Source organism: Peromyscus leucopus, chromosome 14, assembly GCF_004664715.2.
Source record: "Peromyscus leucopus breed LL Stock chromosome 14, UCI_PerLeu_2.1, whole genome shotgun sequence".
NCBI lineage: Eukaryota > Metazoa > Chordata > Mammalia > Rodentia > Cricetidae > Peromyscus > Peromyscus leucopus.
In genome coordinates, this window is record NC_051075.1 from 27,163,623 (window position 1) to 27,185,933 (window position 22,311).

The 22,311-nt window shown below is 40.5% G+C and overlaps 1 protein-coding gene across 7 annotated transcripts in view; it reads left to right on the top strand.

The window, feature by feature from the left end:
• Positions 1–705: 705 nt before the first annotated feature.
• The window catches only part of Mia2 (MIA SH3 domain ER export factor 2), a 95,426-nt gene continuing 73,820 nt past the window's right edge, over positions 706–22,311 (top strand). For all 7 annotated transcript variants that reach the window (XM_028885114.2, XM_037210561.1, XM_037210558.1 and 4 more), the window contains exons 1-4: positions 706–1,028; positions 6,551–6,684; positions 9,286–9,372; positions 13,378–14,626. In XM_028885114.2, the coding sequence (XP_028740947.1) occupies positions 914–1,028; positions 6,551–6,684; positions 9,286–9,372; positions 13,378–14,626 (1,585 nt within the window). In that variant the 5' untranslated portion in view covers positions 706–913. The remainder of the gene's footprint in view (positions 1,029–6,550; positions 6,685–9,285; positions 9,373–13,377; positions 14,627–22,311) is intronic.

Below are 22,311 nucleotides of genomic sequence, written 5' to 3' on the forward strand. Positions count from 1 at the left end.
TAACTATTATTCTGATTATGACTTCAGAGTAACACTGAAGATTCTTTAAAATACTCAAAGAAATAATTTTTCTGATAATCATATTTCAAAATCATACTTTTAACATAAATTCATACTGCTTTTTGTACAACTATATACCTTCTTTTAAATGCCATGTGTACAGCAATTGTTTCTAGTTTAATTTCCATATTTGAAGCTTTTTTGCAAGGCCATAAATTCATTTTGGATTATTCATTTAAACTTTTAAAATTACATTTATTTATTTACGAAAACTTTCTCTCTGTCTCTCCTCTGTGTGTGTGTGTGTGTGTGTGTGTGTGTGTGTGTGTGTGTAAGTGTAGGTCAGATTGCCACTTGTGGGAATCAGTTCTGTCCTTCCACCAAGTAGGTCCCAGGTAATATTAAACTTCGATCATCAGCCCTCCTGGTAAATGCATTTACTCACTGCATTATTGACTATTTTCTGGCTCTATATCTTCTCTTTTGAAGTTAGAATTTACATGCAGTAAATATTTGGTTTGTGCTTGTTGACTGATCTGCCTGAAGACAATGGTAGAGATTAACTACCCTTTTGTGGAGGCTTAAGAACTGTCCTGTTTGGCTCAAGGTTCCTTTAAGTGAGTCAGTTTCACATGGGCTACTTTATAAAACATTAGTCCAACTAAAAACCCCCGTTAATGATTAAGCCCTTCTGTATTATCTGTCTAACTGACACTGCAGCTTGAGACAGAGAGTGTTAACTCCTGAAGCTGAGCCACGACACCAACCGGAAAATGTAGCTACGAAGGCACAGAACAACACTCAACCTTTTCCTCTTTTATGGCCGGAGAGAGTGTCTGCTGTTCTGCTGGTGTGTCTGCGACCTGACAGGCATTCGGATGCTTCCTCAGGATCCCTGGTGTCTTGTGTAAGCATGGCGGAAATCAGTGTTCGAAGAATCCTTCTTTTGGTTATTTCTCTGGCTAAGTGTCTGGAGGGCACAGAGCTGCTGGCACACCTCAAAAAGTGTGGTGACTTGGAATGTGAAAGTAAGTTTGCATTTCTTCTTCTCACATTAAATGTTCCTCTGGCCCTGGATGATGAATCAGCATTAATAATACTGAGAAATATTTGAATGAAAAAGTGTAGCTTGACATAGAAAAGGAATTCTAGAAGCAAAATATTTTGTGACAGCATTATTATACATTTAACATACAAGACAAAAATAAGACTCGACATAGAAATATGTCAGAAATGGTATTAATCCAGGTGTCAAAAACTAAATAAAAACTAAAGCTTTTACTATATTTTTTAAAGACAATTGAGTTGTTTAAAAAAATATCAGGCAGCTTGGTAATTCACTATTTATGAAGCTTCTACATTTTAGTTTCTATTTTACAATCAAGAATTTCTGATTCTCATGAGTTTCCCCAAAAATGATTTTATTTCAAACATGGTGATTTAGCTGTCTAAATTTTATCAAGTGCTAATAATATCAAATGTTAATTTTTTATGTAAAAATGCTAAAATAAGTGTTCCAATATAGATATTTATGACGTATTACATTCAATATTAAATTCTCTTGAGTTTCTAGGATGAGAAATTAATCATACTTTGTTGTTTAAGAACTTACGTTTTAAATTATTTATTTATTATTATTATTATTTTGGTTTTTCAAGACGGGGTTTCTCTGTGTAGCTTTGCTCCTTTCCTGGAACTTGCTTTGGAGACCAGGCTGTTCTCGAACTCACAGAGATCTGCCTGCCTCTGCCTCCTGAGTGCTGGGATTAAAGGCGTGCACCACCACCTCCCGGCTTTATTTTTTATTTTATATATATGGGTATTTTGCCCGCAGGTATGTATGTATGTATGTATGTATGTATGTATGTATGTATTATACAACATATTCACTTAGTGCTCACAAAATCCAAAAGAGGGCATTGGATTCCTGGGCACTTGAATTACAGACAGTTGTGAGCTTCCATGTGGGTGCTGGGAACCAAACCTGGGTCCTCTGCTAGAGCAGTAAGAACGCTTAATCACCCAATCATCTCTCCACCTCCAAGATTTTTTTGTTATCCACATGATGGCGTAAAATAATTTTATCCTACTGAATATGATGGAACACACCTTTAGTTACAGCACTCAGGAGACAGAAGCAGCCAGATCTCTAGTTCCAGGTCAGTTTGAGCTACATAGTGAGTTCTTCGTCTCAAAATAAAATCACAACAACAAAAACAGAAAAAGAAAATATTGTATCTTCATCTTAGAGTTGCTGAAAAATGAGTTATATCTTTCCCACATGAAAACTATTTCTAATTTTGCAAAATTAAAATACAAAATATGCCGGGCGGTGGTGGCGCACGCCTTTAATCCCAGCACTCGGGAGGCAGAGCCAGGTGGATCTCTGTGAGTTCGAGGCCAGCCTGGGCTACCAAGTGAGTTCCAGGAGAGGCGCAAAGCTACACAGAGAAACCCTGTCTCGAAAAAACCAAAAAATAAAAAATAAAAATAAATAAATAAAATACAAAATATAATTAAATGAAACAAAAAATTCTAACATATATATGTATAAAAGATTTATTTACCTCTATTTTTTTGTGTGTTAGTGTTTGCCTGCATGCGTGTAAAGGCACTGGGTGTGTGCTTGCTGCCCTTAGAGGCCAGAGAAGGTTCTGAATCCACTGACAGGAGTCACAGATGGCCACAAGCCACAAAGTGGGTGCTGGGATTTGAACCCAGATGCTCTGGAAGAGCAGCCAATGCTCCCATGGTGTCAGTCATATCTCCAGCCCCAGTAACTTTTTTTTTCAGGACAGGGTTTCTCTGTGTAGCCTTGGCATTCCTGGAACTCCTTCTGTAGACCAGGCTGGCCTCGAACTCAGAGATCCGCCTGCCTCTGCCTCTCAAGATGAGACTAAAGCAGTACACCATCATCCCCTGAGTAGTAATGTTTTTATGAATAAATTTTTGGTGACCTTTCTCAGAAGTCATTTGAAACATATGTTTACTACATCTTTCCTTTCTTTTCTTACCTATCTTTCTTTCTTCCTTTTTTTTTTTTTTTTAACCTAGTCCTGGCTGTCCTGGAACTCTCTATGTAGACCAGGTTGGCCTTGAACTCACAGAGATCTGCCTGCTTCTGCCTCCAGAGTGCTGGTATTAAAGGGTTGCACCACCACTCCCTGACAACTACCTGGTATTTCATAAGATCCTTTAATTTTTCTCTAATAACTGCTTTTTATATTTTAGTAGTATTTTTATTTATCTTTTGGCACTTTCATACGTTTATACGATGTGTTTTTTATCATGTCTGTTCTATATCCTATTTCCAACTCCACCTGCAGCCCCTGTAACATCCCCTCTCCTAATCCATATTCTCTTTTTTAATTTTTTTAAAGAAAGTTCTTCTCAAAGACTTATTCACTGTATTTCATGTGTGAGTGTTTTGTCTGCATGGATGTTTGCATGTATGTCTGCGTACCAAGTGCATGCCTGGTGCTGGCAGAGGTCAGAAGAGGGCATGGAGCTCCCTAGAACTGTAGTTACAGATCAGTGTGAGGCACCATTGTGGGTGGGTGTGAGGCCATCAGCTGGAGCATGGGCAACCTACCAGTGGCCACACCCCTAAAGAAAAGTGACTCTTTTCCCGCAGAAGCCCTGGACTCAGTAGCTCCTCGGCCAGCAGTAGGGGCTTGCGAAACTCTCCCTGCTCTGTTTTGGGGATGTCAAGGGCTTGATCTTGTACAGGTCTTTGGCAGGCAATACCCACCTCCTATCCAGAAGACAGCGTTTAAAAATGCAAACTATGGCTAGTTTAAACGTATAAATTCCATGTGATATTTTTACTCATAATCCTTTTTTCTTAACCTTTTGGAAAAGCCATTCAGTATGTAGAAAAGTTTGCAACCACGGTACTTGATAGTGACAATTCTTTCCTGCTTTGCATTGTATCAACACTTTAATATTTTTAGGGTCCAATGGAAACTCAAATTCATAGTAATTTGTATTGCTATTTTGACTCTTATTGAAGAACTTAATATGTTTTTAAATTTTACCCATGAGTACCATAATAGTTGTATGATAAGTGTGTTCCATTAGACACTGAAGGACTGAATCAAGCATATGTGATTTACTCAGAGTTATTGAGGGCCTACTATATTTCCAGGGTGTGTGTCTTAATACAATGTGTTTTAAAGGTAATAAAGTGAAATGGAAGTTGTTTCTTACTCTGTAGGAATATTAGTTTTATTTAATAATGACAAAACAGGTCAAGGTGAAAAATAGTGATATAAAATTGTAAGGATAGCAGGTAATGCTGGAGTTCAGACTCAGAGAGGAAGGGAGATATGAGTTAAGTAAGAAGATGTAATCGGGGCTGGAGAGATGGCTCAGTGGTTAAGAGCACTGGCTGTTCTTCCAGAGGTTCTGAGTTCAATCCCCAGCAACCACATAGAGGTTCACAATCATCTGTAATGAGATCTGGCGCCTTCTTCTGGCCTGCAAGACAGAATGCTGTATGCATAATAAATAAATAAATCATATATATATATATATATATATATATATATATATATATATATATATATATAAAGATATAATCAGCATCCCGACCTCCTGGTTCCAAATAATCACTTAGAGGTTTATATTAATTACAAATGCTTGGCTGATAGTTCAGGCTTGTTACTAGCTAACTCTTACATTTAAGTTAACCCATTTCTATTAATCTATGTATTGCCACATGGCTCGTGGCTTTACCTGTCCTCTAGCATGTCTTGCATGTCTTGCTTCCTGGGCAGCTGGCTGGTGTCTCTTGACTTCGCCCTCCTTCTTCCCATCATTCTCAGTTTGGTTTTCCCGCCTAACTTCCTGCCCAGCTACCTACCTGTCAGCTTTTTATTAACCAATGAGAGTAATATAAATTAATAGTGTAGACAGGATTGTTCTACAGCAAAAAGAGAGATGAATTTTTTTTCCTGGCCTGAGGGAAGATTAGGATAAGGAAGGTGATGTTACAGTGAAAAAAAATCTCAGGGCAGATCTATCCAACCAGAGCTATATGATCAGTCCCCTAACCCTTAGCTAAAGGCTCATTTGTTAGAATGAAATGAGCTTGTGGATATGCGTTGAGGATTTAACAAAATGAAAATATAGTGCATGGAAATGTAAAGATACCAGGAAGAAAGCCAGCGTCCTCCACACCAGAGAACAGTGGTGACTTACTCTGAGAACAATATATTTGCAAGCGGGAGTGTAGTCCTGAATCTGTGCAAAGGAATAGAAGAGGTTGCTGAACATAGGAAAGGGCAAGGGCTTCGGAGACGGATCTGTAGTTAAGAGTGCCTGCCGTTCTTACAGAGGATCTGGGTTCAGTTCTCAGCAACCACATGGTGGGCAGCTCACAACCACCTATAGATCCAACTCCAGTGGATCTAGTACCCTTTCTGGTCTTTGTGAGCACCAGGCACACATACGGCCCATATACCTACATGCAAGCAAAACATATGGTGATATACATACATGGAAGCAAAACGCTCAAACACATAAAATAAAACCTTTAAGACATAAGACACAACAAGGAAGGGAGAGCCTGTGAGATGACTCAGTGGGTAAAGGCACTTGCTGCCAAGCCTTGACAATCTGAGTTTGACAACCAGGATCCATAGGATACAATGAGAGAACTGACTCCCAAAAGTTGTACTCTGACCTCTACATGTGTACTACATGTACACGCACACACACACAAATGTAATTTAAATAAAAAAAATAGATAAGTGGGATCAGCTTGTGAATAATCTTCAGTACTGTGCCAAAAAATCTGGGCTTGCATCTGTGTGTAGTGAAAAGTTTATTTTGGCTTTTGAGATCATAACCAATATCAGTAAATTAGCATTTCAAACTTTATTATTGTTGTTGTTGTTGTTATCATTATAGAAATAGCCTGAGGTAGTTTGAATGTAATTGACCTCAATAAGCTCATAGGGAGTGACACTATTAGGAGGTGTAGCTTTGTTGGAGTAGGTGTGGCCTTGTTGGAGGAAGTGTGTCACTGTGGAGGTGGGCTTTGAGGTCTCATACATGCTCAAACCACGCCCAGTGTCTCTGTTCACTTCCTGTTGCCTTCTGATCAAGATGCCTCCATGCTCCCTGCCATGATGGCAGGGATAATGGACAGAACCTCTGAACTGTAAGCCATCCCAATTAAATGTCTTCTTTATAAGAGTTGCTGTGGTCATGGTATCTCTTCACAGCAATAGAACCCTAACTAAGACATAGCCCAAACTCCTGAAATCCTCCTGCCTCGGCTTCATGAATGCTGGGATTACAAGTGTGAACTATCAAGCCCAGCTATCATTTCAAAACTTAAAGGATGAATTGAAGGAAGGCAAAATGGATGGAGGTGTCAAGTATGGTGGTATATAACTATGGTCTTAGCACTTGGGAGAAGTTGAACCAGGAAGCTTTTAAGTTTGAGGCCAGTGTAGGATATATAGCAAGACCTTATTTGTAAAAAGTAAATGAGAAGCCACAACATTTTAAAGTGTGTGCTTTTCTTTATGTGTCTTTGCAGCTTTAATCAGCAGAGTCTTAGCCCTGAGAGATCATACAGGACCTGACTGTCGGTACCTAAACTTCACTACGGGCGAAGAGATATCTGTTTATGTTAAACTTGCAGGAGAGAGAGAAGATTTGTGGGCAGGAAGCGTAAGTATCTAGTTTTAAGAACTGAACGTAGAATAAATGGCCGAGGATCCTCGATGTTAGTCTTTAAAAGACCTCTGATCTCTGTATAAATATCAAAACCCTCGTCATATTTAAGGAAACAAACAAAAATGATCACATGCATGCCTTTAATCCAAGCACTCGATACAAGGCCAGCCTGTTCTACATAGCAACTTCCAGACCAGCCAGGGTTAAAAAAAAATCACATTTATTGATGCTCTAAGTTTTTGGGTAGACATCTTGAAATGAAGGACTAAAGGAGTGCCTTGAAATTATTTTTACATAACATACATGGTTTTAAGCTTCGAGTTCATATTTGTTTAGAAAGTCTTTAGGAGTACTGACCTGTATAATGGCAACCTCTCTGTGCTGTCAGTGACCAAGTGTGAGAAAGACTGAGAAGTCAGTTCATCAGATTTCAAAGTATGTCTATATGAACAGAGAGAGGGCTGAAGTGTGCTGGAGAGGTCAGCAGAGAGGTTGGTGCTCTAGGGAAGAAAGGTATATAATTTTTTCATGGAATATAAAATAATAACTGTGAGATCCTTTTATTTGGCCAAACTAAAAGCAGCCTAAGCTATCTCTGAGGATGATAATTAATGGTTCCGGTTGAAAAGATTTGTATCTCTGATGTGTATTATGTTTTATAATAACAGCATGCTGTGATAGATAAGTTTACTCCCAAGCTCAATAAACATGACCAATCTGATAGAGTCCCACATAGTTTTCATATTGTGTATGCATCATGTTCTTCCCTAATATAGTCTCATGCTCACTGGCTGAATGAGACAGAGTTTTACGTAGCCCATGCCATCCATAAACTCCCAATGTAGCCAAGGATTAGTCTGAATGCCAGATCCTCCTGAGTGTTGATGTTGCTGGTGTACAATACCATACCACACAGACTGTATCTAAAACCGTCCTCTTCGCACCAGGAGATTCATAACCAAACCTTTGCCACTGGCCAGATGTGCTTCCTGCTCCGTAACTCCCAGGACTCCTTACTGCTTAGAATGGCTCTAAAATGCCAGTTTGTGTTTTGAATGCATCGCAGAAATCTGATGCAGGTACAAGAAAATGACTTAGTATAAGTCATAACGGGCAAAGAAAGCAAACTTTGTTTGTTTACTAAGCATGAAAATAATAATTCTACAAAAAATGGTATTTAATGGCTAAAACTCTGGGTGAAGTCCCAGCTGCTTTTAGTTTGGTATATTGAATGTTTAGTCTAATTGCTTCTCTGCCTTTTTGCTAGATGAAATAGAGATGAATAGTCTGTGCTTATAACCATTTAAGGACTCATACTGTGCACAGACTTGTAGACCATTTCCAAATAGTTATGTATTGTAATACACAGACTATTATTACTATGTGATACATATTACTACTTACAATATTATTATATTATTATATTTACAATACTATATATTATAAATGAAGACTAAATTGAGAGCTAGAAGAATCATATTTAATATGTGATGGTGTTAGATCAGAAGACAGAAAAATACCTGTGAAACTTTAACAGACGTAAGAAGGGCTGTGAGGGCCGGGCGGTGGTGGCACACCCTTTAATCTCAGCACTTGAGAGGCAGAGGCAGGCAGCTCTCTGTGAATTGAGACCAGCCTGGGCTACAGAGTGAGTGGTTGAGTGGTGACTTCACTGTTGGGGGACGTCCTACATGTGCTTGAACTGGGTCAACCAGGCTAGCCCAGAAAAGCCAAAAGGAGCAAAAAGGAACTGCATCCTCCCTTGGGGACACGATCAAACTCAGGGCCTTGTGCTTGCTAGGCAAGTGTTCTACCACTGAGCTAAATCCCCAACCCTACATCCCTTTCTTGAATGTGACACCTTGAAAACTCCAAGTTTGTCACATTTTCCGGAGTCTTTCTTAGCTATCACCTGAATTGTTACTTTTTGGTATCTCAGACATAAAAGTGTATATCTGCAGAACCTGAGCAAAGAGGGTCTTTAGGAAATAAGGGAGGGGTTGGGCTGGAACAATAGCTGGTGGTTAAGAGCTCTCGCTATACTTCCAGAGACCTGGGTTCAATTTCCAGCACCTACGTGGCAGCTCACAACTGTCTGTAACTCCAGTTTTAGGGGGTCTGACGCCCTCTTCTGGTCTCCAAAGGTACTACAAGCAAAATGCCCATACACACAAAGTAAAAATATGTAAATCTTAGAAAAAGAAAATGGAGAGAAGGAAAGCGAGAATAAAAGGAGTATATAATCCAGTTCTCATACTGAAGTTTTTGACAAGGGCATTTTACAGTGCAGGTCATTATGCCCTTAAGTTAATATTATTCCGTCAAATTACAGAAAAATGAGGCGTCGCTCATGTTCTTTTTGTTGTTATTGTTTATTTGGCTTAATGCCAAGGCCCTATGTATACTAAGCAAGCACTCTACCACTTCATTATATCCCCAGTCCCCACTCCTGAGTTTTAGATGGTATTTGATAGCCAATTAGTGTTTTGTGATTTAATGTAGCTAAAAGCCAAGGTCACAGGGCAAAATGAGGCTCAATAGTTATTACTGCTTCAATCATTTTTCCTTTATAACCTTTGTTCTTTGTTTTGATAGAAGGGAAAGGACTTTGGATTTTTTCCCAGAGACGCAGTCCAAATTGAAGAGGTGTTCATATCTGAAGAAGTCGAAATGCCAACTAAAGTGAGTAAACTCATTCTCAGCTACTAATTGAATTAAAAAAGTTCTTGGCAAAAAAAAAAAAAAAAGGTTTCCTTGAAATAAATGTTCATTGATTGTGTACCTCATTTAGTGGCTGCAAACAACAGTTATTAAGAACTTGTTCTTGGTATGGTTTGGCTGTGTGAATATAATTAGATAAAGCATGACGGAGGACAGTTAAAGACTTGACTTTCTAAGCAATTGACAGGCAGTAGGGTACAGTGAGTGAATTCTGGAGAGTGTAGGTTTAAAGCCTGACCCAACCAATTACGAGGGCTGTAGTACTGGATGCCTGAGTTTTATCACCTGGAAAATAGGAACTGTGAACATAGTGTAGCACTACCTGAACAGACTGAAGACTAGATGAGCATAAAAAAAGGACACAGGGGTTGGGGACTTAGCTCAGTGGTAGAGTGCTTGCCTACCAAGTGCAAGGCCCTGGGTTCAGTCCTCAGCTGGGGCGTGGGGGGAAGAAAAAAAAAAACATAGAGCAGCACACAGTTTCTATTCTTTCGCTACAGTAGCTGATACTATTGTCCTACTAGGACCAAAGGTTATTTCTTCTGCCATGTCCCGAGTTCTCACATCTGTACAAACATTTTGGCTAGTCAGTTTTTTTAATTAATTAATTTTATTATTTGATGTGTATGAGTGTTTGTCCGCATGTATGTCTGTGCACTACATGCATGCCTGGTGCCGGCAGAGGCCAGAAGAAGGTGTCAGATCCCCTGGAACTGGAGTTACAGACAGTTGTGAGTAGCCATGCGGGTACTGAGAACTGGACCTGGGTCCTCTGGGAGAGCAGCCAGTGCTTTTTTTTTTCTTTCGTTTTTCGAGATAGGGTTTCTCTGTGTAGTTTTAGTTCCTGTCCTAGAACTCACTCTGTAGCCCAGGCTGGCCTCGAACTCACAGAACTCTGCCTGCCCCTGCTTCCCGAGTGCTGGGATCAAAGGGGTGTGCCACCTCCACCCTAATGTTAAGCTTGGTAATAAGAAAAGGAATCATGGGGCTAATGAGATGGCTCAGGGGTTAAGAGCACTTGCTGTTCTTACAGAGGACTCAGGTTTAGTTCTCAGCACTCACATGGCAGCTCACATGTGTCTTTTACAGGGGACCTGACACCCTCACACCAATGCATATAAAATAAATTATATAGATTATTTTTAATTTATATAATTATATTTATATATTTTAATTTATATAATAATTATATATATAATCCTCCAGAGACACAACACACTCTAAATAAAATTGTAATTAAAAAATGAAAAGGATCCGGGCGGTGGCGGCGCACGCCTTTAATCCCAGCACTCGGGAGGCAGAGGCAGGGGGATCGCTGTGAGTTTGAGGCCAGCCTGGACTACCAAGTGAGCTCCAGGAAAGGCGCAAAACTACGCAGAGAAACCCTGTCTCAAAAAACAAAAAACAAACAAACAAACAAAAAAAAAAAAAAACAAAAAAAAAAAAAAAGAAAAGAAAAGGAATCAGAAAGTGATATTTAAATACATGAATTTGACTTGCCAATTTAATTCAGATTCCAGGTTTTACCACGCGGAAGGCCACTGTGAAATAAGACTGTTTGCTTCTACAAACTGTCTGTTGTTGGCACTGGGATTAGTTGTCCACTTCCTGCCGGATCCTTAGCCCCGTGGCTGCTGTCTGTGTACCGTACCTCTAGCACGTTCTCGTCTCTGTATTTCCACTCTTGTAGACCTCTTCCAAGGCATCATCGTCCCTCTTTTTCACAATTTTATTTTATTATTATTATTATGCATTATGTACCTGATGAGGGGGAAGAGTCACTGCCAAGGAGTGCCTGTAGAGATCAGAGGACAACTTGGAGGAGTCAGTTCTCTCCTTCAGTACTTGTATGAGCTCCAGGGATCGGACTGACATCCCAGGCTAGCACAGTGATTGCCTTTACTCACGGAACCATTTCACTGGCCAGGCACCATCACTTCTTGGTTGGAATACAGTGGCTTTCTAGCTGTTTGACCCCTTTCCAGTCCATTCTTCAAACAGCAATGGATCTTGTAAACACAAAAACAAACGATCAGGTCATGTCATTCCTTTCACTGAATCCCTTTCACGGCTTTTCACTGGACCTGGCATACAACTCAGACTCCATTCCCGGCCTCACAGGTCCTGTTCATGCCGCTGTTCCCGTCTTGTGCCGTTCTTCTCCCATAAGCCACACATACCCTGGACAGACTGTCTTTTGGATTGTTCTTAGAATGTGCCTACTCTTACTTAGCCCAGGGACTTGAAGGGACTCTTCCTCTGGTGAGAACACACAGCACTGTTTCCATCTAGCTAGTTTCTTCTCATCCTGTAGGTCCCGATTTAAAACATGGGTGCCTCTCAGGAAACTTTTGGAGTATTTCCCTAGATTCCAGTGATAGTAACAATAATAGATTTGTGTAAACTCACAAAATCGATTTTATTATAATGAGTTATTATGTGCATTTTTGGTGAGCTGATTATTACTCTATATAGATTGGGGGATGTTGTAATTAGTTTGCAATTTAAAAAAAAAAATGGGAGCCAGTGAGATGACTCAGCTGGAGACCCTGAATTGATCCCTGGAACCCTTGTGACCTTGGAAGGAGACAGCCAACTCTACAAATTTGTCCTTTGACCGCCCCATGAACATCATAGTATACATGTCCTCAAATACACATATTAGGTGTGTGTGTGTGTGTGTGTGTGGTGTGGTGTGTCCTTGAGCTACAGCCTATGTGTGGAGGTCAGAGGTCAACTTGCTAGAGTTGATTCTGTCCTTGTACTGTGTGGGTTTGACAATCAGGTTGTTAGGCTTGGTGGTAGGCACCTTTACTTACTGAACAATTCAAATATATGAGCCTGTGGGGGTCATTCTCACTCAAACTATGACAGCTAAGAAGTTCACTATCAAGCTGCGGACATCTTTTGAGGGCATTTTTGTTATATGACTGTGGTGGAAGGAGAGAGAGTGAGAGAAGTCATGACAGAGCAGGGGGGTGAGCCCATCGTGTGATAGAGAATCACTCCTGGGATGACGCACCCACTCCCATGACATTCACACTGCCCTCATGGCCTAATCACGTACCATGAGGGTCCATCTCCTAAGATTGTTGCATTAAGTTTCCTATATATACTTTTGGGGGAACATATTAAGCTATAAGCCTGTGCCCTGAAATCACTGCACAAATGTTCGCATTCACTTAGCATACTCTTAGGAAATACCAGATTTTGTAGCTACTATATATATATGTGTGTGTGTGTGTGTGTATTATATATATATGTATATATATATGTACATATATATATAATACAGAACTTATTTGTGGAATATACTCAAAGCATTAATAATCTATGCTTTTCAACTATTTGATAACAAATAAACCATACTCTAAGAGTTTTCATTTAAGTTTATATCATTAATCCTTAGAAGTCAGTTGTGACACATGTATTTGAGGGTCAGAGACCTAATTTTAGGCTTTGCTCTGGGTTTAAGCTAGTTGTATATTTTTGGGAAAATCATAGTCATCTGTTTACTTTATTTTGTAATAGTCTTTTAATAAAACATTTATTTTTATTTACTTGTCTCTGTGTGTGTCTTTGTGAGTATATGCCACTTGTGAACAGGTGCCCAGGGAGGAAAGAAGAGGGTCTTGGATCCCCTGAAACTGGTGTTATAGTTAGTGAGTGAGCCACCTGATGTAGGTGCTGGGAACTGAGCTCAGGTTCTCTGTAGAGCAACAAGTGCTCTTATATAATTTTTGTTTTGTTTTGGTTTTGTCTTGTTTTTCCAAGATAGGATTTCTCTGTGTAGCCCCAGTCATCCTGGAAACCCCTATGTAGACCAGGCTAGCCTCGACCTCAGAGATCTGCCTCTCTTTGTCTCCTCAGTGCTGGGATTAAAGGTATGAAACAACACACCTGACTATAGTCTGCTATCTTAAAATGTTTAGGGAGAGACATTTATGATTTTTTTTTGTCCTTTAGGAGTCTGACTTTCTTTGTCTTCTTGGGGAAGGCTACATATTTGGAAGTGAACATAGTGAGTTAAACAGAGATGGTGATGGAAATGTGTACCCATATGAGGAAGATGAAGACCCAAACTATAGCATATATGAAAGTGATTTTCAGCCAGAACCTGACTTTTATGCAGCTTCCAAAGGACCTTTTTTTGAAGACCAAATTTCAGCATCAGAAGCTCCTGAAGATTTCAGCATTTCTAATGAGTCTAAGGATTGGGAAGAGGCTGGAAGTGCGGGCAGTGGGGATCAGGATTATACTCCAGATGTGGACCATGTCTTGCCATCCCAAAGCTTGCCTGAAACGCAAGAACGGTTTGGACTGGGGAGAGAAGAAACTAGAGAGAAGGCTTTTGAAGCAGATACTGAACCCACACAAGAAAGCTCATTTCAAAGTAGAAAATTAACAGTGGAAGAGGAGAATGACCTAGAGAAATTAAACAATGCTGAACCCCAAATGGAACTTGAGCAGGATCCAGAATCCCAGTTTGACTCAGAGACACCAGAATTCAGTCCCGGGCCAGAGGAACAGTATGAACCAGTGTCTGAGTTGGAGAACGCCCTCAAGTCTCCAACCACTGGCTGGTTTGGTGGTGGATTTACAAGTTATTTGGGTTTTGGAGAGGAGGATCCAGGACTTGAGTTATTGTCCAAAGAAAGCAATCCGCCATCACAAGATGTTCCCAGTTCTGTTTCACCTGATGAAGAAGCCCCAGCTCCACACAGAGAAGCAGCAACGGACGAGGAAGATGCCGTCATTAATGATAGCTCAACTCTCAGTCCAAACTGGTTTAACTTGGGTTTTGGTATGCTAGGCTTTGCCTATGCTGATGAAGACAAAAGTATTTCAGATGATGGGGAAAGTGAAGGAGGAGAGGTAGATACCCACAAACATCCTCTAGCAAATGACTTTGACCCTGGAAAGGAACGAGAAAGGAAAATGATAACAGCGGTGGAAACAGAAGTTCAAGTAAGTAAGGACAGGGCCTTGGAGAAGACAGATGATTCTGAGTCTATGCAGTATCTGACGAGGTTCTTTAATAACCCTTGGAGCTTCCAGAACCTCCCAGAGGACACAGAATTACCATTTTCCCAACGGATGCTGGATCAAGATGATATAGTTGAAAATGACAAAACTGAAGAACTCTCCACTGAAAAGTCTGCCACAGAGATCATGAAAGACCCCATGATGCTGGAGGGCAGATACAGCCTGTCAGGTTGGTATGAAAAGATTATAACATATTTGTTAAGGTAATGTATTTTTATAAGTACCCATCAGATGAAAGGTTCATGTTTGCGCTGGGGAGATGGCTCAGTGGATTAAGTACCTGCTGCATAAGCATGAAGATGAATTTGGATTCTCCCCAAGTATGAAGAGTAGGGCAGGCATGGTGGCTGCTCAGCACCCAGAAGGCAGAGGCAGAGGATTATAGGAGCAAGCTGGCTAGCTAGATTGGCTGGAACTGTTGAGCTCCAAATTCAGTAAGAGATCCTGCTTAGTTGGAGTAACTGAGGCAGACAAAAGATGTCCACTCAGGCCTACACACACACACACACACACACACACACACACACACACACACACACACCCTCACACATAGCCAAATACATACACACTCTATTTTTTATTTATTTGCTTACTTTATTCTTCTCTCATACATGCTGTGGATATTGCTCTGTATAAATAAACACTGATTGGCTGGGACAGGAAGTATAGCTGGGACTAACAGAGAGGAGAATTGAGGGAACAGGAAGGCAGAGAGGGAGACTGCCTGGAGCCGTCGCCAGGACAAGCAAGATGTAAGGTACCAGTAAGCCACGAGCTACGTGGTAAAGTATAGATTAATAGAAATGGGCTAAATATAAGAGTAAGAGCTAGACAATGATAGTCCTGAGCTAATGGCCAAGTAGTTTAAATAATGTAAGCGTCTGTGTGTTTATTTTATAAGTGGGCTCCGGGACTGGCGGGACTTGGTGGGACCTGGAGAGAAAAGCTCTCCAGCTACACATACATTATATCCTGACCATAGTTTCCCCTCCGTCCACTCCTCCCAGTATCCCCCCCTACACACCTCACCTCTTCCCCAGATCCACTCCTCCTCCATTTCCCTTAAAAAAGAAAAAAAAAAAAAAAAAAGAGCAGGCCTCCCAGAGATGTCAACTGAACGTGCCTTAACAAGTTACAATAAGACTAGGCACATAGCCTCATATCAAGGATGGATGAGGTGACCCAGTAGTGGGAAAGGGGTCCAAATAGCAGGCAAAAGGGTCAGAGACACCACCCCACATTCCCATTGTTAAGAGTCCTACAAGGACACCATTCTACACAGCTATAACATACATTCAGAGGACCTAGCTCAGACTCATACAGGGTCCATGATTGTTGACTCAGTCTCTGTGAGCCCCTGTGAGCCCTGCTTAATTGATTCTGCGGGCCACGTACACACTCTAAAGAGAAAAATGTCCATGTTTTTCAGAATAGTCAACAACCAACAAGAACTACTCTTACTGTTTGATTTACGCTGGGACTTAGAAAATAAAATCTAAGGAAAAGAATGATTAGCAGTGTCCTGGTGTTATATGAAGATTTAAAAATATTTACAGTATATTTTAATTATCAGAGAACTATATTATGTAAATAGATTTTAAATTTTAAATAGGGTGATAGCCTTTTAAAAGTGAAAGCAATTTCTGCTCTCTGTCTTTATTCTTACCATTGTCCCAGAGGTCTTAATTTCTTTTCTCTTTCTTTCTTTCTTTCTTTCTTTCTTTCTTTCTTTCTTTCTTTCTTTCTTTCTTTCTTTCTTTCTTTCTTTCTTTCTTTTCCTTTTTTGGTTTTTGAAGTCCATTTAATTTTTTTCCCTCTTATTTCCTAAATAAAATCTTTATATTATTTTGGCGACTGGAGAGATGGCTCAGTGGTTAAGAGCACTGACTGATCTTTCAGAGGTTCTGAGTTCAATTCCCAGCAACCAGGTGGTGGCTCACAACCATCTACAGTGGGATCTGATGACCTCTTCTGGCATAAAGTCATACATGCAGATAGAGCACTCATACATAAAATAAATAAATAAATTTTAAAAGTCTTTATATTATTTTGCTTTGATTAGTCTATTTTATTCAAGGCCTTCTGACTTTCCATTCTAGTAGATAAGGATTTCATTTATTGATACTCAGTTTTAAGACATTCCCGATAGAATCATATGTCAATGGTTTTCTTTGAAACCTAAACTAATGGCAACTTCGACAATTCAAGATTGTCCAGATTCTTTTTTTTTTTTTTAAGCTAAAGTCTCATTATGTAGACCAGGCTGGCCTTAAACTCATAGAGATCTGCCTGACTTTGGCTCCAGTGCTGAGATTAAAGGACTGCACTACCACATCCAGCTAGTTTTGATTCTTAAATATTATTTTATTCCATCCTCAGTTATATTTTGTTTGTCTCCCTAAGAAACACTACAATAAGGGGTTTCTCTAAGTGTGCTAGATTCTAGAGAATTTCAGGCAGGGCTGGAGAGATGGCTTAAGGGGCAAGAAGAGTATTTGCTGCTCTAGCAGAGGAGCCGAGGTCAGTTCCCAGAATCCATATGGTGGCTCACAATCACCTGTAACTCACCTGTATCCAGGGGATACGGTGCTCTCTGCTGGCCTCTGTAGGCACCAGCTCTCTACGTGGTATACACACACACACACACACACACACACACACACACACACACACACACACGGAAACAAAACATTTAGACGCATAAAAATAAGACACTACAAAAATTTCAAACACAAATATTGTAAAAAGATATTTTTCAACTTTTTATTTCTGAGAGTTCACCAGAGGGCTGTATAGTGGGTGAATATTGGAAGACACAGCTCTATTTAGATGACCATTTATTAACCACTTCTATGATTAAAACCACATGGGTTGGGCCAGTTGTGGTGATGCATACATTTAATCCCAGCACTCAGAGGCAGAGTCAGGAAGATCTCTGTGAGTTCGAGGCCAGCCTGATCTACAGAGTGAGTTCCAGGACAGTCAGGGCTACTACACACAGAGACCCTGTCCCTGTTTCAAAACAAACAAAAACAACAACAAAACCACAGAACAACAACAACAAAAAATCCCTCTCATATGGGTTGTAAAGTGAATACAGGAATCACATAGTTCCCAGCTCCATTCTGATTTGTCTGTGATGAATAGATCAGAAACCCAGAAAAGAACTGGAGAGAAGGCTCAGTGGCTAAGAGCACTCAGTGCTTTCCTGGGGCTCTGAGTTCAGTTCACAGCATTCACACTGGGCAGCTCATAAACTCCTGTAACCCCAATTATAGATGATATGACACCCTTCTCTGGCCCCTTGGGACATTGCATGCACATACAGAGAAGAAGGCGCACACACATACCCATGAACAGAAAATAGAAAGAAAAGATGTTAAAAATCCTCAGAAAATATTGATCAATAATACATAAATAACTGATCCTTAGGATGACATCAAACCTTTCAGAAGTAGCCCAAAATGCTGAGAACTCAGAAGGGAACATATTTGCATTAGAACCAATAGATTTTCCTATATTTCAAGAACTGTTAACATCTCAATATTCTCCAAAATATGAGCCTTCTACTTGCTGGATGTCAGCACCCATGTAACATGGACATCTAGACTTCACTTTTTTTCCAAATGAGCATGGTGCACGACCACAAACAGCAGAGATCTAGATTTTCAGAGCTTCTTGTAAAGGACATTCCCTTGTTCTAAACTTGTTAATCTTCCCAAAAAACGTTTGAGGAAAAGCTGATCAGAGCCATTGGAAAGAAGAGAGACTACAGCAAATCAGAGCAATATCAAGTCTAGAAATATAAGCAATTTAAAAGACCGATACAGGGCGAATATGTTCACAGCACGTTGTATGTATGTATAAAACTGCCAAATATAAAAATTTTAAAAATGTTTTAAAGAGAAAAAAAGAATTCATGGAAAATGAGAGTCCCAACAGATTGTGCCTAATCTCCAATACAATTATTTACTGCTCAAAGAGATTGATATATAAAAATTTGTCACAATTTAACTTTGTGATTTCAAGGTATCCTGAAAAAAAAATCAGTGTTTTAAATTTTATGTATCATTTAATAAAGTAATACTGGGAAATTTCTAAACAAGAAAACCTGGGCATGGTGATGCACCCCTGTATCCCTGGCAGGGTGGTGATGCACCCCTGTATCCCTGGCACGGTGGTGATGCACCTCTGTAATCCTGGCACGGTGGTGATGCACCCCTGTAGCCCTGGCATGATGGTGATGCACCCCTGTATCCCTGGCACGGTGGTGATGCACCCCTGTATCCCTGGCAGGGTGGTGATGCACCCCTGTAGCCCTGGCATGGTGGTGATGCACCTCTGTAACCCTGGCATGGTGGGGATGCACCCCTGTAACCCTGGCATGGTGGGGATGCACCCCTGTAACCTGGCATGGTGGGGATGCACCCCTGTAACCCTGGCATGGTGGGGATGCACCCCTGTAACCCTGGCATGGTGGGGATGCACCCCTGTAACCCTGGCATGGTGGGGATGCACCCCTGTAACCCTGGCAGTTAGGAGTTGGAGGCAAGAGGATCAGAATTTCAAAGCCAACTTGAGCTATATAGTGAGTTCAAACAAATTTAAGGCTAGCCTAGGCTACATGAGACTTCCTTTCAAAACATCCCAAAAAGAAAGAAAAAAACAAGCTCCTAACAAATCAGCAAGTACAAATTATAACCAGTTTTAGAGAACTTTGGTGAAAATGTTTAGAAGTTCTTTAAAGTTTCAGGAAGTAGATACTCCACATATAAACAAAGCAGGGTGTTCTAACACATGTATGGAGTAGGTGAAAGCAACTGCAGATCATTTGGTGTGCGTGTGTGACCAAAAACTGAACCCAGGACCTCAATGGGCAAGCACTTTACCATTGACTCATTTCTCCAACCATACTTTAACTTATCTTTTTAACTTTTAATGTCATTTTATTATGTTTTTGTTTGTTGAGACAGGATCTAACTATGTAGTCCTTGCTGTCCTGGAATGCACTATGTAGACCAGACTGGCCTCAATCTCACAGAGATCCACCTGCCTCTGCCTTCTGAGTGCTGGGATTATTCTTTTAGTTTTTGTTTTTGAGACAAGGTCCTGGGTTGGCTGGGGTTAGCTGCCAATCTCTCATGCAGCAAAGGCTGTGATCTAACTCCCAACCCTTTTCCTCAGCCTCCCACCTGAGGGAATGTGTGGCAAGTGTCTGTACCGGCTGAGCCGTCCAACTTTTTCGTGAAATAAACGGATGACTCTTTTCACCTGACATGGGCATCATTATATGGTACACCATTATAAAGAGCATTTTTTGACCTATGTGTGTTTGAAATTGGAAATTTAAAAGTTAATTCTGTGGAAAATACAATTCTTTAAAAATTGTTACGCTTATTTATATTATTTGGTGTGGACACATGCATGCTATGGTGCTTGAGTGGAGGTCAGTGGAAAATCTCCTGGACCCAGTTTTCTCCCTGCACCACCATTGTTCCAGGGATGAAACTCACGTCGTCAGGCTTGATGGCAAGGGCCTTTTCCTACTGAGTCGTGTCCCCCCCCCCCCCCCCCCCCCCCCCCGTCAGATAATCCTTTTTTTTTTTTTTTTTTTTAAAGATTTATTTATTATGTATACAGTGTTCTGTCTGCATGTATGACTGCAGGCCAGAAGAGGGCACCAGATCTCATTACAGATGGTTGTGAGCCACCATGTGGTTGCTGGGAATTGAACTCAGGACCTCAGGAAGAGCAGCCAGTGCTCTTAACCGCAGAGCCATCTCTCCAGCCCCTCAGATAATCCTTTTAAAATGTAGCTTTCATATAGGATTCACCACAGCTTAATTGGGGAAGAATTGGAACGTTTCATAATACTCTAAATTAATTCATCATCCTCTTATTTTTTTTTCATTTTTTATTTTTTATCATTTTTGTCTTTTATGTTTTTTTTTTCTTCAATAAATTCTGGTGTTTTTTCTTTCAAAAAAATTAAATGTAGGTTTTTCAGGAGATGCACACACCTATTTTTATTCTGAAGCTGAATTCAGGCATGTTTTGGTTTGTTTAAAAAATGTTTGTGAGCCGGGCGTTGGTGGCGCACACCTTTAATCCCAGCACTCGGGAGGCAGAGGCAGGCGGATCTCTGTGAGTTCGAGGCCAGCCTGGGCTACAGAGTGAGTTCCAAGACAGGCTCCAAAGTTACACAGAGAAACCCTATCTCGAAAAAAACAAAAAACAACAACAACAAAAAGTTTGTGAATTAGGCATGGTGGCATATGCCTGTAATCCTAGCCCTTAAGAGGTTGAGGGGAAGCTGGGTGGTGGTGGCGCACGCCTCTAATCCCAGCACTCAGGAGGCAGAGGCAAGCGGACCTCTGTGAGTTTGAGGCCAGTCTGGTCTACAGAGTGAGTTCCAGGACAGGGTGCAAAGCTATACAGAGAAACCCTGTCTTGAAAAACAAACAAACAAAAAAAGAGGTTGAGGGAAGAAGATTCAGAATTCAAGGCTAACTTGGGTTACAGAGTGAGACTCTGTCTAAAAAAAAATTGTAGGATAAACACAGAAATCAAATTATATTTCCCTAAAATTATAAAAACTTTTAGCCTAGTGGTGGTGTTGCACACCTTTAATCCCAGCACCCAGGAGGCAGAGGCAGGTGGATCTCTGTGAGTTCGAGGCTAGACTGTTCTACAAAGTGAGTTCTAGGACAGCCAGGGCTACACAAAGAAACTATCATGAAAACCCAGAAAAAGAAAAATTATTAGTTGGATAACATGCTTTTAAATATTAATAACTGTGTATGACTATTTTTGCCTGCATATATGTCTGTCCATCACAGAAGAGAACATCAGATTCATTGTGAGCTGCCCTGTGGACACTGGGAATTGAACCTGCGTCCTCTGGAAGAACACTCAATGCTCTTAACTGATGAGCCATCTTTCCATCTCCAGATAACATGCTTTCAAAAACATTTTTAATTTAGACTGACAATTTTATATCTGTACATAATGTATCTTGATCAAATCCACTTCTGCTCCCTCCCTTTTCCCTGGACTCTCCACAACACCCCTTTTTTGCTAACATTTTTTTCTTTTCATCTGTTCATATATTTTGTGTGTATCTGTTTGGAGGGGGCAGTTGTGCTGCAGTATACATCTTGAGGTCAGAAGACAATTTGTAAAAATTTATCTTTTTCCTTCCACCATGTGGGTCCCAGGGATCAAACTCAGGGCTTTCTGGCTCGGCAAGGGCCTTTTTCTAAGGAGCTCCCTTGCTGACATCTATTTTTTTGAGTTTTTGTTTGTTTGTTTGTTTTGTTTGTTTGTTAAACAGAGTTTCTCTGTGTAGCTCTGGATGTCCTGGAACTCATTCTGTAGACCAGGCTGACCTTGAACTCAGAGATCCACCTCCCTCTGCCTCCCAAGTGCTGGAATTATAGGCATGAGCCACCACCACCTGGCTTAATTTTTTTTTTTTTTGAGTTTTGAAACAGGGGTTGGCTATGTAGCCCAGGCTGGCCTTGAACTCATGATTCTCCTGCCTTAGTCTCATGAGTGCTTGATTACAGGAGTGTGCCACCATGCTTGGTTGATAAGATGGATTTTTATTTAAACAGATCTAATTAATTTCTGAGGGAGGGGGAAGGCAGTGATAAGTTTCATAATTTCTGAGATTGCTTTTAGTAGTTTGACATTCTTATCTTGCTGAAGCAGTGTGTGAACCTCCCGAAGTCACCAAAGGAAACAGTAATCTTGTGTGAGAGTTTTCCTTTGCCTGAAGTGGTCACAGCCAAAATGATCGAAAATACAGCTTAGTATTGTTTTTAACTTAATTTCTCAGCACAGCCTTGTCCT